This window comes from Halictus rubicundus, chromosome 17 (assembly GCF_050948215.1).
Source record: "Halictus rubicundus isolate RS-2024b chromosome 17, iyHalRubi1_principal, whole genome shotgun sequence".
Classification (NCBI taxonomy): domain Eukaryota; kingdom Metazoa; phylum Arthropoda; class Insecta; order Hymenoptera; family Halictidae; genus Halictus; species Halictus rubicundus.
Window position 1 is genome coordinate 7,884,169 of NC_135165.1, and position 16,268 is coordinate 7,900,436.

General features: G+C 41.2%; 1 protein-coding gene across 17 annotated transcripts in view; it reads right to left on the minus strand.

The window, feature by feature from the left end:
- Positions 1-16,268, minus strand: part of Pip5k59b (Phosphatidylinositol 4-phosphate 5-kinase 59B) — a 57,249-nt gene that overhangs the window by 23,481 nt on the left and 17,500 nt on the right. For 9 of the 17 annotated variants that reach the window (XR_013083629.1, XM_076802585.1, XM_076802586.1 and 6 more), the window contains exons 11-14: positions 10,918-10,980; positions 5,873-5,950; positions 2,795-2,848; positions 1,142-1,519 (exon numbers count right to left, since the gene is read on the minus strand). Coding sequence is in view for 16 of the 17 variants with exons in the window: in XM_076802585.1 (XP_076658700.1) it covers positions 1,142-1,519; positions 2,795-2,848; positions 5,873-5,950; positions 10,918-10,980 (573 nt within the window). In the remaining variant the exon portion in view is untranslated. The remainder of the gene's footprint in view (positions 1-1,141; positions 1,520-2,794; positions 2,849-5,872; positions 5,951-10,917; positions 10,981-16,268) is intronic. The other 8 variants (XM_076802589.1, XM_076802590.1, XM_076802587.1 and 5 more) reach the window with 7 other exon arrangements.

The following is a 16,268-nucleotide window of genomic DNA, read 5'->3' on the forward strand; positions in this document are numbered from 1 at the left end:
TAAATCAGCCCGGAGCCTTCGCGTTTCAGTTCCTCAACTTTGGTGATCATAAACGTCCTCTTCTCTGACTGCAACTGCAAAGCCTTGTCAGCCTGCAGGTCTCTAACATCTCCAGTAGATCTAGCCAACCGTTCACTGATGAAGCTAGGTCTTAAAGGCAGTTCCGGTTTCTTCCTAGAATCCCTCAAGCTATAATCGATCCTCTTCACAGCGTCGAAGGTCTGAATCGAAAGGGTCGGTTCTGGAGCCAGTTTTTTCCTCCTCTGCGCAGACTTCTCCCTGATCTTCTTCAGCAATCGACTCTCTCGTCTTCTCTCCGGCAATTTATCGATCTTCTTCGTCTCGATCCTCTCCACTTTATCTATCTTAGCAATCGCTCTATCAGCCTTCTGGATCGTCTTCTCATCGGAAACCTTGGTCGCGTGTTCGCTGCGTCTTGTCAACGTGGTGATAGTATTCAGAGAAGCTTCTAGCTCCCTCTGCTTCCTCTTCATCCTCTCATAGTACGTCTCGGAGTGCTTCTTATCCTTCCTGGACATCTTATAGTTCATCAATTCGGGTCTAGCAGCGGGGTTCAAGAAGTACGTGAACTTGTCCATGGTGTCGCTCTGTGGCTTCGTCTGCTCCTCTTTCGCAGGTGCAATCTGTGTAGGCTGCACCCTAGGATGCACAAAGTTGCCTCTCTCGGGCCTGAAAGGGAACGGACTGGTTCTGATCACGTAGGATCCGTTCACCTTCTCAACGCTGACAAACTCATCATCCTCTTCGATATTCTCTTCCCAATTGTCCCAGCGATCGTCTTCCTCGCAGACAGCATCAAAGGCAGCAGCCACGTTCCTCGATCGCTCGATCATCGCCAGGCTGTCGTACTTCGGGGGTAGGTACGCGGGTGTCGACGCACGTGCATGCAACGTATGTACGTCGGATGTATGAGTCGTGGTTGTTGTTGTGGCAGTGAATGAAGTGGCATGGTAGTCGGAGGTTGTGGTGTTAGCAGTGTGGTAGGCACTCGCAGCCTTGGCGGGGTGTTGATTGTTAGTGACGTTGGCGGTGGTGTGGCTGTCGGGTGAGGGATTTTGGTGGTGCGGGTAGCTCGAACGGTCATGCAAGCGGTATCTGGTGATTATGGCTGCTTCGTCACCTCGGCTGGACGTGATCGAGGACGTCGAGGTAGCCGTTCCGGGGCCACGGTGCTCCTCCGAGGACCTGGCCCTCGACTGACCCGTGCCTCTTGGAGGTACAGGGGGCGGCACCTTGCCGGAGGGCACCAGGTTCGGGTTCGGCGGGCTGGCGGCGGTCCTGCCCTTCAGGACCGCCGGGTAACTAGCGTTCGCGTTCGCCTTCGACGCCGTCGAGCTCGCCTGGACTGGTTCTTGGTGGGCGGGGCCCGAGGCCAAGGTCAACGGGGGCGGGCTCACCGGGCCGCTGGCGAAGTTAACCGGGGTGGAGGTGGCGATCGGCGCCGAACCGGCGGACACCGCGGTGCTGGTCGTGCTGATCATTGGGTCTGTCGGCGTCACTGATTTTCGGCCAAGGTCGCACGAAGGTCGGCCGAAGGTCGTGCGACGACGAACAGAGGCGAAGGGGTCAACACGGGGAACGGACAGTGACGCGCAGACGGGTGAAAGAGAGAAACAGAGAAGCTCGGTGAGACTGTGAAGTGATCGCGAGATCTGTAACGTTGCTTCGACCTTGAGCTCAACTCCTCGACAGTTTCGACCAGGACCTTGACTTTTACGTGCCATTGATATAGCTGGTTTCAATTCGTTGACTGCGGAAATTCTTTCTTTTCGACTGTACATTTGAATGTTCGTTGAGAAAGATCTCTGGTAAATTGTGCGCTGTTCAACTGTAGTCAAACGTAGACCGTCAACTCTTCACCCTTCGTCAATTAACCACATTCAATTTCCTTTTATGCTTTGCCTAATATTTTTGTCGACAAATAGCAAAATTATTGTAGATTTTTATGTTCTTCAACGGTGAAAAATTAATTTACATTTGAGGGATAAAAATAGGCATTGAAACGACTAAGTATCGAGTATCATAGAAAATGTTGGTTATTGATACGAGGGTTAAACACTCAACGTACCGAGAACTAAAAGTGAATAATATACAAGGTGTCCAAGGAATGGTGGTACAAGCGGACGTGACGTGATTCCATTAAAGAAAATGATTCCATAAAGGTAGGTGATAGGTCATTCCACAAAAATTGATGGGAAGGAAACACATCTAGCTATCAACTCACGTCAAATGTACAGAAACTGTTGATATTAGACTACTTTGTACGTAACCAACACTTCAAACAAGTCACTAGATCAGTTAACAGGTCAGGACTATAATTTAATTTCATTAATTTTTCTTATTGGTCGTAGACATAAAGGCCTCAACCATGTTTCTTCCAACAAAGTAGTATATTTTCTAATTCATATTCGAATAGTACGCTTTCGGACAATGACCTATATTATATGAAGGTCATTCAACATAATTCAAGGCCGTCCAAGATCATTTAAGGTCGTCGAAGATCGTTCAATTAATTTCTCGCGGTCAAGATCGAAGCAACGTTGAATTTCTCGTCGTACAACATATCGCTAATATAAAAGAGGGGTGGTATGAGCATGATCAAAACTAAAGTACTCGTGCTAAGTTCCACTATCGACGGTCCTGTTATGATCGATACCCTTTGTCTAGGAAACATTTTTGCGAATGTCATCGACATCCTCCATACAGACCGAGAGTGAAGAACTGAAACGACAACGGACGATAGGAAAGTAAATGATCTGTATATGAGACTCACCGGCCTTCGTGGGTGACGTAGCATGCATTGTCGTACTTCCGGTTGTCGGCACCGCTAAACCACCACATAACACCATGTACCATTACCGTATCACCATGAGTGCGTCTCTTGATCGGACAGAGAGATTTCCAATCTTCGAGAGACGGATTTAATTAGACCGCGGATTTTATGCGTTTGTGACATGATTCCGTGGATGAGAAAGACAAAACTGTGAAGGCATTACACGAATTAAATTAGTACCATTTGGTGTCCGGCTGGTCCAATTAGAAGCGAATGCAAAAACGAGAAATCTGTATCAATTGGAATATTCATTTTTCTCTCATCGACTCTCTAATAAACGCAAAATTATATTAAAACCGTTGAAGATATTACAAGAATTTAATTAGTACTATTTGATTTCTCCAATCAGGAGCGAATGGGAAAACGAGAAATTTGTTTCAATTGAAATATTTATTTTTCTCTCATCGACTCTCTAATAAACGCAAAATTATATTAAAACCGTAGAAGATATTACAAGAATTTAATTAGTATTATTTGATTTCTGGCTGGTCCAATCAGGAGCGAATAGAAAAGTGAGAGTTAAGAACTGAATTTGAACATTAATTTTTCTCTCATCCATACCCCAACAAACACAAATTAAATTAAAACCGTGTAAACCTGGTAAAAATTACAAAAATTTGCAAATTACAGTTTCACAGATGGCAAGTGCCTAGCAAAGGGTTAGAACCGGCTTAGAGTATTTTTATTTCGTATAAAAAATCCACAGTGTGATCGGAACAAATTCTCAGGGATGATCTCATAGAAAAGTCTCGGAATTCTTGATCGATTGCAAGTTTCTCTGTCCAGTCACGTATCGAAGAGTGTCCCAAGACGAAACAGGGATTCGAGTTTAAGGGACGTTCGAGGCAAACAGAAGGATTGAACGGTCGGAATGCGCGCATTCGACTGACATTCACGATAGAAAGCTGTATAATACGTACGGTCTTCGCGTCTGTAGACAGAATCGAACGGAACTTTAGCCGATTCGACGCTCGACAGACATAAACTAATCTGTCAGACTATTCTCTCGGACCAAATCCAATAAACACTTTCGTTATTATTCAATTTGTAAAACGCTGTGATAACAGCGTCGTATACCAAACATACCGAACAATCCGAGTGCACAGAACATTTCGCAAACAAAAACAATCGGAAGCGTCTCCGTTGAAGAATGTTAATAAAGATTAACGCGAGATCGAACATAGTAGGAAAGTAAAACTTCTCTTTCACTCTAGTTTGTTGCAAATCAGGTAGAACATTTTTACTTTGCACAGAGATCTTTATGCAAATTTAGAGAACTTCGTGCGACAATATCATAATTTCTATACTTCATAACGGAATAATTATAAAAACTATTTTTCAAAACAAAATTAAAGAATAATGATAGCAAACATGTTAATCATAAAAAAGAAACTCAGCACGTTAATTGAATTTTTATTTCATTTACTTGGCAGAGTAGTTTCTAAAAATTTGCAAGAAAAGGGGCACGAAGTCTGCGTTCGATTCGAATTATCAGCCGCTTGGATTGTTTGTTTTTAGTGAAACCGCCTGTGCAATCGACATGGTTTCTCGGCAGCCGAGGTTTTTGGAGTGTCTCGATTCGTGGTAGTTTTTGTTGTACCCGGTGCAACGTGACAGTAAATTACCTGTCAGCACGAAACACGATAGGCGTACGTCATTAGCACGTGGAAGCACGCGCGGGCAATCTTCGTAAAAGCGACAGGGTACCTTCTGGATGGAACGGCACGCCGATAAGGGATGATTCAGTAGGGATTCTTGGTTCCGCGATGAACAGGGAGCATGGTGAACGTTTTGGAAGCGGGTATCGTGGGACTGCCGCATCTAAGTTTACTGCACTGATCGCTGTGCCTGGCTACACACGTGAAATTCAGCGCAAAGCCAATAATAGAACCGTGGAAGATTTTCGTTCGAATCATCCGCACGATTTTCGGAACGGATACGATCGTATATTTTCGTTCGAAACAAAGAAACGATCGCGTTTCATCCTCGCATTCGTCCCGAGGATTGAACGCTCGACCCTTGATCAGATTACGCCTCGATCTGTGTCGATTCAGCAAATACCAATAGCAAGAAATCTGTGTTGCTGTTGTCTGTACCGAGAGATCAAGAAAAGAGATCGATTGCAAGCTGTAAACAAATAACTTGTGCGTCGCTTTCTAATTTTCTCGAGTGACGATGTAAATAAATTGCACGCAGTCTGTTTCTCATATTAGTGGAAGATCAAATTGATTTGCAAATCCTGAACGGTAAAATTGATTATCTTTAGAAAGAGATGATTGGCAATGTACTTGCGACGTTCTCCTGATTAAAATGAGCCCAAACATGACACCATTCGGACCATGTGTACTTGTTTAATTCACGATTCAGTAGAACCTCGATTATCCGAACCGATTATATTAATGAACGTGCTATAAAGAGTTCAATCTGAAGCCATATATATACAGCATATTGTTCACTGTACAAGTCTGTAAAGATTTAATTTAACATTGCAACTACTGCCTACGTTCTTCTGAATAGTTCGGATAATCGAGGTTCAACTTCATCGTGAATTAAACCAAGTAAATATTATCCAAACTGTATCGTGTTTGGTATCATTTTAACCAGAAAAATGTGAAGAATATGTTAGTAAAAGCTCCATAAAAAAATAATTAGAACGACGCTCTCTATTCTTTTTTACTTTGGATTCTAGTGATATACGTGCAGTATGTTCATATTTTCAAATCGTAAATGTACAAAATCTGCAATCTAGTGGTAATGACGTTTACTTATAGCATCAGAAATCTCTTTCATTCTTTTGTACAGACAAAAACAATTTTGAACGATCGAATGCAGAACGACTGTCTTAGAAATGTTTGAAACGCTTTAAAAACGTGTTAAATGTCTCGAATGTTTTAAAAATGTTTGGCATGTCTTGAAAAGTTCCGAAAATCGATGAACTTCCGGACGTGTGGCCACCGTGTGAAGCATAAAGATTGTTTGAACAAAATATTTGTTTATAAAACGCGTGTGCAAACTCACCGGTGGAAACGAAGTCGTCGTCCATGGGCCTGAACGGGCCGCCGATGCTTTTTCTCTTCGGCGGGGTATGTTTCAACGCTGAAACACAAATCGCCAAGGTTATAAATGCAAACACATGATTCAGTTGCAGAAGGACATCGATGCGGAGATCGAAAAAATTCGTTGGAAGTGTCGCAAGAAGAACCAATTAAAACGTTGACTTTTTCTTTTGAGTCATGTTTCACTGTGAATCACAGGTTGCGACTCTAGAACTGTGAATAAACTTTTTTCAGACTTAGAAAATTGATAGCTTACGAGATATTTGGTATCGCAGTTATCTGGACGTATTCGTCATAGTCATCAGAGCTGCGACCAGATAACCGAGTCCTATAGTATGCTTACAAACTGTACACATCTACGTTCTCTGGAATATTTACAGCTCTACATATTTACAATAATCTGTTACGGATGTTTGCCGATTATTCTAAAAATTACACTGTCCAACAAAGTTTGATTCTTTCTCTTTTGAGTTTCGCCAGAAAATTGTTGGACAGTGCAATTACTTTCTACGAATACAGACCAACTCGACTACACGATTTCATCGTTAAATATCTTGTAAACAATTCTCTACGTCTACGGTCATGTAAATACAAGCAACTCGAGTACACTACTCCCTAGATCATTTTAATCGTTAAAAGTCTACGTTTCGATTAGGTCCCTCTGTCTGCCAGGTACCTATCGAGGCTAGATCAAACCAGGTAACGCTACAAAAGCTGACGTCAGTACCGTAGCAAGTGTTAGCTTAGGCGTGAAGCATCTCAACTTTGTTTTGAAAAAGTTTTCTCCCAGTTGCTCTGCGTGCGCAATAACTGTACGCAGTACTCTGTGTAATCGCATTATGGGAGAGAGACTTATTTTCGTATTCGTTAGAACGATGGTCGGCTAGCACAGGAGCTTTCAGGAGCGTTTCTGACCATTTTTTAAACTTTACTTTTTCAACTTCGTTTTCTGAAAATAGCAGGAACATTGGAAAAATAATTTTCAGAGAGTTGTTCGTCTTGATAAAGTTTCTAGGGTCACTAGAACGTTTCTTAAAATAAATTTTGGGTTGCCGAGGGGCTTAATAAATTAATTTTTTAGAATGTTGATCCCCAGCGTATAGGGAACCTAAATGTTTTTTCATTTTCAGGAGACGTCAGTTCCAGTTTTGTGCCAGTGTTTTTGGGATTAACGATTCTAAATATTTTCAATCCCAAAATCAAACTTCTAAAAACCCTCCGAAAGCACCAGTGCGGATCGCTTCTCGCTACAGCACTGTCTGCCAAGAACTATGTCTAACTTTCTCACCGCGGTGCTACGTTTCTTCGACGTATGTATACCTCTACAATACTTCTCTACGTAAAGAAATCGCAAAACTACGATCGACCTCCTCGCAGGAGCTATTCTGGTGTCTAAGAGATGATCGTAAGACGACGATAGATAGAGATAGTATAGTAATCAAGCCGATAACACCGAAAGCTCTCTATGCTCTCTCGCGGCCGACGACTTGGAGACCGCAACAAGAGTGTGTGTTTTCGTCGTCTTCTCTAACACTGGTCAACATGAATCAGCCTATTAATGGGCGTTTTAATAACTGAGCTGTATATAAACAGAACTCAACAATTTTCTTTTAAATAGTAATTTTAGAAGGATTTGTTACATTACATTAATTCTAGAAGTTTGTTAAACTATAAAAGAAATTGTTGTCGTTTTTAAACAATCGATTGAAAACTTCTGTTCATCTTTGGTTTTGGAAAGACTAAAAAATTGCTGGTAAGCATAATCTTAAAGAAGAAAAGGGATGTCTATACGGGTAAAGTTTCTCGCAATCGATGCCAATAATTATTTCGCCCAAAGATCCGCGATCTATTCGAAATCGTTGGCATGAAACTTGATTTAGTTGGTATGAAAGAGACGAGAAAGAGAACGTCAATTTCGTCGACCAGTGCCGATCGCTAATATCGTTACGTGTGTCGCTCGACGGTTACGCTTACTGTCTGTCATGCCTCTGTAACTGAAACGATTAGTTGCAAAGAGAAGAACGTTCACATTTGGCTAATTTATACGTGTGTGTGTATGCGATACGTACATGGAAGACGGTTCGATATAGAAATCGCGACAGACTTGGTTGGAGCGGTTTCTCCCGGTGCGCTAGAGGCTAAACTAATATCTCGGCGATGGTTCAGGTCTGATTAAAATCCGGATAATGATGTTAACTAGAACGAGGCGCGTCCCGAGATGCCACGGGTCTGTGCAAAAGTGTTCTGACACGTGCGATGGGGAAATGAGCGACAGAGTTAAGGCACGCAGCGAGACGTTTGATCCTAGACCGGAACGATATACCGTGAGTCTTGCTAATTCGATTATGCAAGGAACAATGTTTCTAAAACGGTACAGCGATTCCTCTTTCAAACCATTTGTAGTTCGTGGTGAAGAGAAATCGAATTTTTTGTCGCAAATATTGGCGATCATATCGATCCGACACGGGAAAGATAATTACCGAAGTGATCACGGTCACTGATCATGGTTATTGTGGTCACTGACCGGGTTGATCGTGGTCACTGACCCCCACCTTAGTCACTGTATTCATTTGAAATGGATTTTATACTGAAAAAGTAATGAAATCTTCCTCTTATATTTATTATTAATTTCTACACGACACCTGCACGTCACTTAGAACTGTTAATAACAGTAGTGTTAAATTGGCTCTCTATGAAAAAATAAGTTAAAATCAGAAATTCAAAGAGGTCTGGAATCTGTTTTGGATTCATTCTTTTAGAATCACCTCTTTTAAATCATACAACTTTCGACACACTCTACATTGCTAATAAAATAATTCATTCGAATTAATTGAGCAAGATTGAGGCGCGATTAACGTTGAATTATGAAAACAGACTAATTGATAACATTCATAAACTGCATGGAAGTCTCTAAACTTTCGAACACGTTTTGAAACAATTTTAATAAAACTAGAAACACGAATAATCAGTGCATACGGTGGTGGTAACTTTCCCAATAACCTCATGTTAAATTAGGTGTACAAATTAATTCATAACCCTTAAATTAAATGTTTATTCAACGAGAATTAAGTTCGATATTACATTGGGTTCAACAGATCCCTGTAAAATGATGTAAATGCATAGAGAATGATGGGGATTGTTTGCAAGACAATATGTTTTGTTGAAAGCAACAAAACGGAGACGAGGTCACGAATTAATTAGTACACATAATACTATCACTTGACTGCGGACTTTATGCACTCATGACAAAAATGTGTAGCAGAAACAATACAAACGTTGGACAAAGTATCGTTATGTTCAACCTGTTAAACCTACAAAGAAAGGAGATTAATTTCTGCGTTGCTCTCATTTCTTACAATAGACGAAAAATAATAGACAAAAATTTTTATTTCGCATAAAAATCCGCAGTCTAACAATCGCCATTTGCGTCCCAACTAAACGATTACAAAGAAAATACTTAATCAAATTCGACAGCTCCGTCTCATCAAAAACAGCCTCAACTCTGTCTCCGACTCCACTTATTCAACTTCTTCTTCTCAAATCGCATCTTCACTGTTGACAACTTGACTGAAAAGGGGACGATATAGGGGGCAGCAAAACAAAAACCTCGCGAAAAATTCGAGGGACGTGAATAAATTTCCGGCGTCGACGTATTCCTCTCGAGATAAGGACGACCTAGAAACCCGAGATTCAGCGACGGGTGGTTGACTTGTTGACAACGTGTCCTTGACTCAACAGTGAACGTGTCCGAGGCGTAAAAAGAGAAAGATAGAGAGAGAGAAAAAGGTGTGAGACAGTGGTGAACAAAACGGGAAAGAGACTCTGTCCAGGCACACACGGATCCCACGGGCATCGCAGAAGCAGAAATTGGGCCAGAAGTATAAATAGTAACACGAGATCAATCCGGTTTTGTTGCAAACAATACAATCCGACGTTCCTGCCGACAACGAGGAGATTTTCCGAAAGAAAAAAAAAAAGAAAAACACAAAAATCACATCAAATTCTCAACGCACCGTCGCATTGCCGGCAGAAACGCTTGCAACACTCTTTCGAGTGTCCAAATACCTTACACCTGTGTGATCATACTTACGCGCACGCAAACTCACATCTATATATCAAGACTTATAGTTAGTTTGATTGGGTGAGAAGAAAAGAAGCGTTGCAGTCCGTCGTCGCAAACACGAGTGCAAAGTTGTATGGGTTTTGATAGAACAAGGGTAAAAGTGTTAAAGAACAAGGGAGCTAGAATATACAAGAGGTAGTAGTACAGAAAGTACAAGCTCAAACAAGTCAAGATAAGTCAAGATTTCAAACCGTAAGCGAATCTCAGCGAAACAACGTTGCATATTCAAACGAACAGGCGCAATTCGCTTCGAATATGAGAGAGCGTTGTTCAGCGGGAAAAAAAGGGGGGGGGGTGTAGTGTACAATCTTCCTACATACAGGATCTATAAAACTACGAACAAGGGACAAACGTACTCTGTAAGTTTCGCATGCGACAATCGACACAATGACCAAACGGTGTCTCAACAGTTTACGGTACAATCCGAATTATCAGGAGTTGTTAGATCGGGAGAAATCGCATTGAGCAAAGAGACGCCAGCCAAAAGAAAAACGGTTAAAGAAGCGTAAAAAGTCGTTTGAAGATGCATACTGGAGGAAAATCGATGATACAGGTGATTGGTAAATAAAATCGAAGCAGAATCGAGGGAGGATCTAGGGCTCGAGTACGATCCAGGATCCAAGGAAATATCAGAAATAGATATTGTGAAAGGCAAACAAGCAGAGAGAGAGAGAGAGAGAGAGAGAGAGAGAGAGAGAGAGAGAGAGAGAGAGAGAGAGAGAGAGAGAGAGAGAGAGAGAGAGAGAAGAGACTTCTTAAAATTTTCTGGATACAGGAGGTTTGTATTGAAAATAAAATGAACATACGTGTACAATTATACAGAAAAATGGACAGACAGATAGACAAACGGACGAATAGACAGACAGACAGACAGACAAAGTTACCTATGTAGCTGGTGACGAGGTTACGGAATTTGCGATGATTCCCCTTAATCCCAGGCAGGTCCACTTTTGGTATTCAGATTGTTCGAGTTTTCGATCGGTAGCAGGTCAGATCAGGTCATTGGGGGTTGACACGGAAAGAAGTGCACGGGACACAAAAACATCAACATTTAGCTTCGAACGTTTTGTATAATAGCGGTACTTAGACGATGGTTGTGTGTATATATACATATATACGTTTATATATATATATGTACATATATATATATATATATTCGGTGTTCAGAACCATAGATCACCGGGGGACTGCCGAGAATAATAGTTATAGCAACAACTAAGGAAAGCGGGCGCCACACGTTCTTGCCTCGGGCTGGGGTCGAGATAAATGAATACAGAAACGGGGAGAGATAGATAGAGAGACAGAGAAATAGGTACAGAGGTGGGCGAAATTAAAAGACACCATAAAAATCATCAGCGTAAAGGATTCGTACCATATCGAATAGCACAGTGAATTCTCGATATATGTCAACAACACGGGTCTTGTCAGCGTCGTGTATCGTCCAGGAGACATACCCGACCTGTGTTATGATTATACTCCTCGGCGTCCGAGGCCCCTCACGGGGTATACCCCGCGGTAGTGGGGATAATTCCGCGAAGTGTATCATCCAGGCCTTGGCGACATATATAGAGAAATCACTGTATTTCGTGTGAAACAGAATCGTCTGTTTGTAATCAAAATCTTTATAAATTAGATAAATCTTTATTAAATTAGTTCAACCTTCCGTGAAAGAGGATTTTTTAAGAATATTTTGGTTAAAGAACTAACTTTGTATAAAAATCTTTGATAATGGAGAACAGGAACAATGTGCACCATTATGTACATAATTGTATCATTATGTACAGAGACAAACTGTTAAGCGAAAATAATAGAGTTTCACTTGGACTACAATAATCAATGATAGTACTGTCTTATAATGTAATTCTCTATTACCTTGGTTTAAATTGAACTTTTCTAGTATATACACTGTAGAATGTAAACTAGGAAGATGTAATACTTTTTCAAAATCACAAAGCATTGCTCAAATGTTTTTCCAAGTGCATCGACCCTGAACCTGTCTTGCATTGTTCAATTAATTCACTAAGATGTTCATTAGAATTGTACAGCTCCTCGTTACCGTGCAGTGCACTGTTTAATAAAAAGATCAATGTAAATCCTTTATTCTGATGATGATTTAGAGTGTCTAAGAAAGTTTCGAGCACCGGTGCAGGAAAGAAAGAGAAAACGAAGCGACGATCAACAGTCGTTCTATCGTCACCGTCAAGTCATCAGCGTTCAGTCCGATCATCGCGGACGAGATTCCCTTTTAATGATCCCTGCTGGACCCGTCCTTGCGGACTCCTCGATTATTCGAGCGTGTTTACCCGCGGGGCTGCCTTGACCGGCAGAACACTGACCTGGATCTCGATCACAGAGAATACTGTAATGATTTTTCGTCTTTAAATGGCTACGTCGTTAGTCTCGCCAACTTGTTTCCCGGAGAGACTTCCCCCCTCCCCCTCCTCACCAAGATTTCGCCGTTGTTTTCTTTTCTTTTTCGAGGATCTCGCGAATTCCATGCGTCTCGAACGTTGGTTTTCTAATTGCATTCGATTAGCGGCGTTTTAATTAAACGATTTAACGAAACGATCGTTTTTAATTAAACCGCGGCGGTGTGTACACGTTTTAGGCACAAACCGGCCAATTTGTGTATTTGCAAACAGCTCGAACGAAACTAGGCTCCGCTGCGCGAATTATTCAGCGTTGTAAATTACATGCACGCTGCCGCTCGAAAGTGTGCGAACTGTTAAATCATTTTTATGCGAAACAATTTATGAATGTATTTAATGTTCGACCATCCTATAAATCATTTTGTTTTTTCATGTATTGTTCGTTTTAAATTCGGACAACAAAATGAATTTGACGCCAAGATTTGTTTTTTAACATTCATTTCTTGACTTTTATCAGGTGAAGAATTTCTTTATATTATTTGGTAGAATATATCATTCTGTAAAAATATAAACGAATATTTTCGAATAAATATCCTACATCCGGTAGGCTGATCTAGTAAATTAACATGACGTGTCCACACATTGAGCAGCAGTGTAGGTGACTGAATAAAAAAATGAATGGGATTTTTTGAGTGGTCCTTGATCGATTCTAATTAGTTTAGTTGATTCTAATCAGCGATTGAGATCGCTGGGTTCGCGATGATAAACACACGTTGAAACACAAACAACAAACGCATGTCGCACGATTCGTTATCGGTACAGTACAAAAAGTGATAAGAAAATCAAATTTAGATGAACCTACGACTACGGATTGAGGGATGAACAAATCCTGCAGTGCAGAGATCGGCAAGAAGTTCACACTTCGGCCGGTTTTCGAAGGATACGCCCCCTTTTCCCGGCCGCGCGTCTCGCTTCCCTTGACGGCTATAGTTCTCGAGCCAGCTCAGGCACGTGCCGTATGAAATGTGCTTGGCGCATTGCGAGGGCGACACCCGCGGTAAATCTAGGATAGAGTAAATCTATCCTATCCTATTCTCGATCCTATCCTATCCTCTATCCTATCCTATCCTATCCTATCCTATCCTCGATCCAATCCTATCCTCTACCCTATAGTATCCTCTACCCTATCCTATCCTATCCTATCCTCAATCCAATCCTATCCTCTATCCTATCCTATCCTATCCTCTATCCTATCCTATCCTCTATCCTATCCTATCCTATCCTCTATCCTATCCTATCCTATCCTATCCTCTATCCTCTATCATATCCTATCCTATCCTATCCTCTGTCCTATCCTATCCTATCCTATCCTATCCTATCCTATCCTATCCTATCATTTATCTTATCCTATCCTCTATCCTATAGTATCCTCTACCCTATCCTATCCTATCCTATCCTCAATCCAATCCTATCCTCTATCCTATCCTATCCTATCCTCTATCCTATCCTATCCTCTATCCTATCCTATCCTATCCTCTATCCTATCCTATCCTATCCTATCCTCTATCCTCTATCATATCCTATCCTATCCTATCCTCTGTCCTATCCTATCCTATCCTATCCTATCCTATCCTATCCTCTATCCTCTATCATATCCTATCCTATCCTATCCTATCCTCAATCCAATCCTATCCTCTATCCTATAGTATCCTCAATCCAATCCTATCCTCTATCCTATAGTATCCTCTATCCTATCCTATCCTCTGTCCTATCCTATCCTATCCTCTATCCTATAGTATCTTCTATCCTATCCTATCCTCTGTCCTATCCTATCCTATCCTCTATCCTATAGTATCTTCTATCCTATCCTATCCTCTGTCCTATCCTATCCTATCCTCTATCCTATCCTATCCTATCCTATCATTTATCTTATCCTATCCTCTATCCTATCCTATCCTATCCTATCCTCTATCTTTAAATCTAATGATATGGGTGTCACCCTAATGCGCCGCACGCAGTTCATAAGGTACGGGCCTGAGCTGGCTCGAGAACTAGGGCCGTCACGGGGAGTGAGACGCGCGGCCCGGAAAAGGGGGCGTAACCCTCTAAAACCGGACAAAGTTCTTGCCGACCTCTGCTGTAGTGAATGAAATAGTATTTTGGAATTAGTATTGACCCGCAGTAGAAATTCTGTTGCAATTCTTTCTGTATGAACTACTGTGCTTTCCTCAGAAGAGCTGCCCCCACTTCGAGCCATGCTCCTCCCACTTTATCCCCACTATTTGGTCGGTGGGAGGAGCAAAAGATGGTGGGGGCAGTGACCTTGCTCTGTCGATACGTTTCACAGCCACAGTAGGATCCAGAATCTACGTAAAAATTCATTTCTTAGCTGTGTAGCTAAAATTGGCAAATATTTCATCGTTGTGCTTAATATTTTCCATGTGAATTGTATACATTTTTATTGCTTTTTTTTACGAATATGCTGTAATTTTCACAAAAATTCTGATCTAAGTTAAGAAAAGAGTAATTATTTCTTTCATTTGACGAGTATATTTGTCATAACACAAAAAATTGCCATCTCCTCACGACGAATGTACTCGTCACACACAGCACAGACTCCAAACAGAGAAAAGCAATTGGTTAGTGAAACATTAGGGAAACATTGCAAACACATTCCAGAAATTTAGTCGAACCGTACAGTCAGTTCTCCGAGTGAAAAATCGAAAAGATTAGAAATTGTTAGTCAGGTGAAAAGACATGGTTACCGTAGTAGAATTCCTGCGACAACCCAATCACGACGTAGCCATAGCAATGACCAGAGTATAGTGGTAGGAAGGGGTGAAACAGAATCAATTAAAGAGAAGAAAACAGACAAACGGTTATACAGAAAAGTTAATTGTTTCGGGTAGGCTTCGTAAATGAAATGAAGTTGGTAAACAGCGAAAATGTTTATTGCAAAATATATAAATATGTACATTGGTGTCCACGTCGAGCCGATAGCTGAATATTTTCACAATAAAAAAGAAATTCATCTACTTCTACCGTATCTCTCACACATACTTTCTTGTACTCTCTCGCTCTCGCTTTCTCTCTCTCTCTCTCTCTGTCTTTCTTTCTCTCACTATCACATCGGAACTAACTTCGTCGAAAAATATACTCGACAACTATACACACCTCGAGGACTACGTCGATCAGTAAATCGCACAAAATCGTTCGAATACGCGAGAAGAAAGAGACGAAATTCGCATCAAATTGCAAATAACAATCTTTATTTATTCAGCCTCGCGGAGAGGATAAATTGCTAATGTATGCGGCACAGTTTCTACTTTCGCGAATTGCTATCGATTCTTAATTGATTTATAATTTCGTGAATTTTGTGCGATCCGTGACATGTAAAGCCTCGATCACAGTCCTCGAAATCGAAATCTGCGTCTACCCTGTACACTACTAGGAACACGAGGCTCGCGGTAGTCTTACAAAACCTTTGGCACGTGGTTATCAACAAGGAACTTCGAACACGAAATCACACGATTATGCGGGCGAACTATACTCGGTTTACGGTCACCGTTCATTAATCACAACCTTTCCGCGTCGAAGCAAAAAATCACAAACTGCTCATCTTTGCGCGTTCATAGTGTCTAAACACTTTTAACCCTTGTGTCAATACCCGGCTACCCACTTCTGATTCCTTTTTTAAAATCGATATAGAAATAAAAATTATTATAGATTTAATTAAGATGATATAGATTTTTCTGTTCTTTTCTGATCACTAGCCTGTGGATCTTCACGCAAAATTGTCTGCATAGACTGCAAGAGATGGGAGCCAGAAACACATTTTATTCTCTCATAATTTTAACAAATAGTAT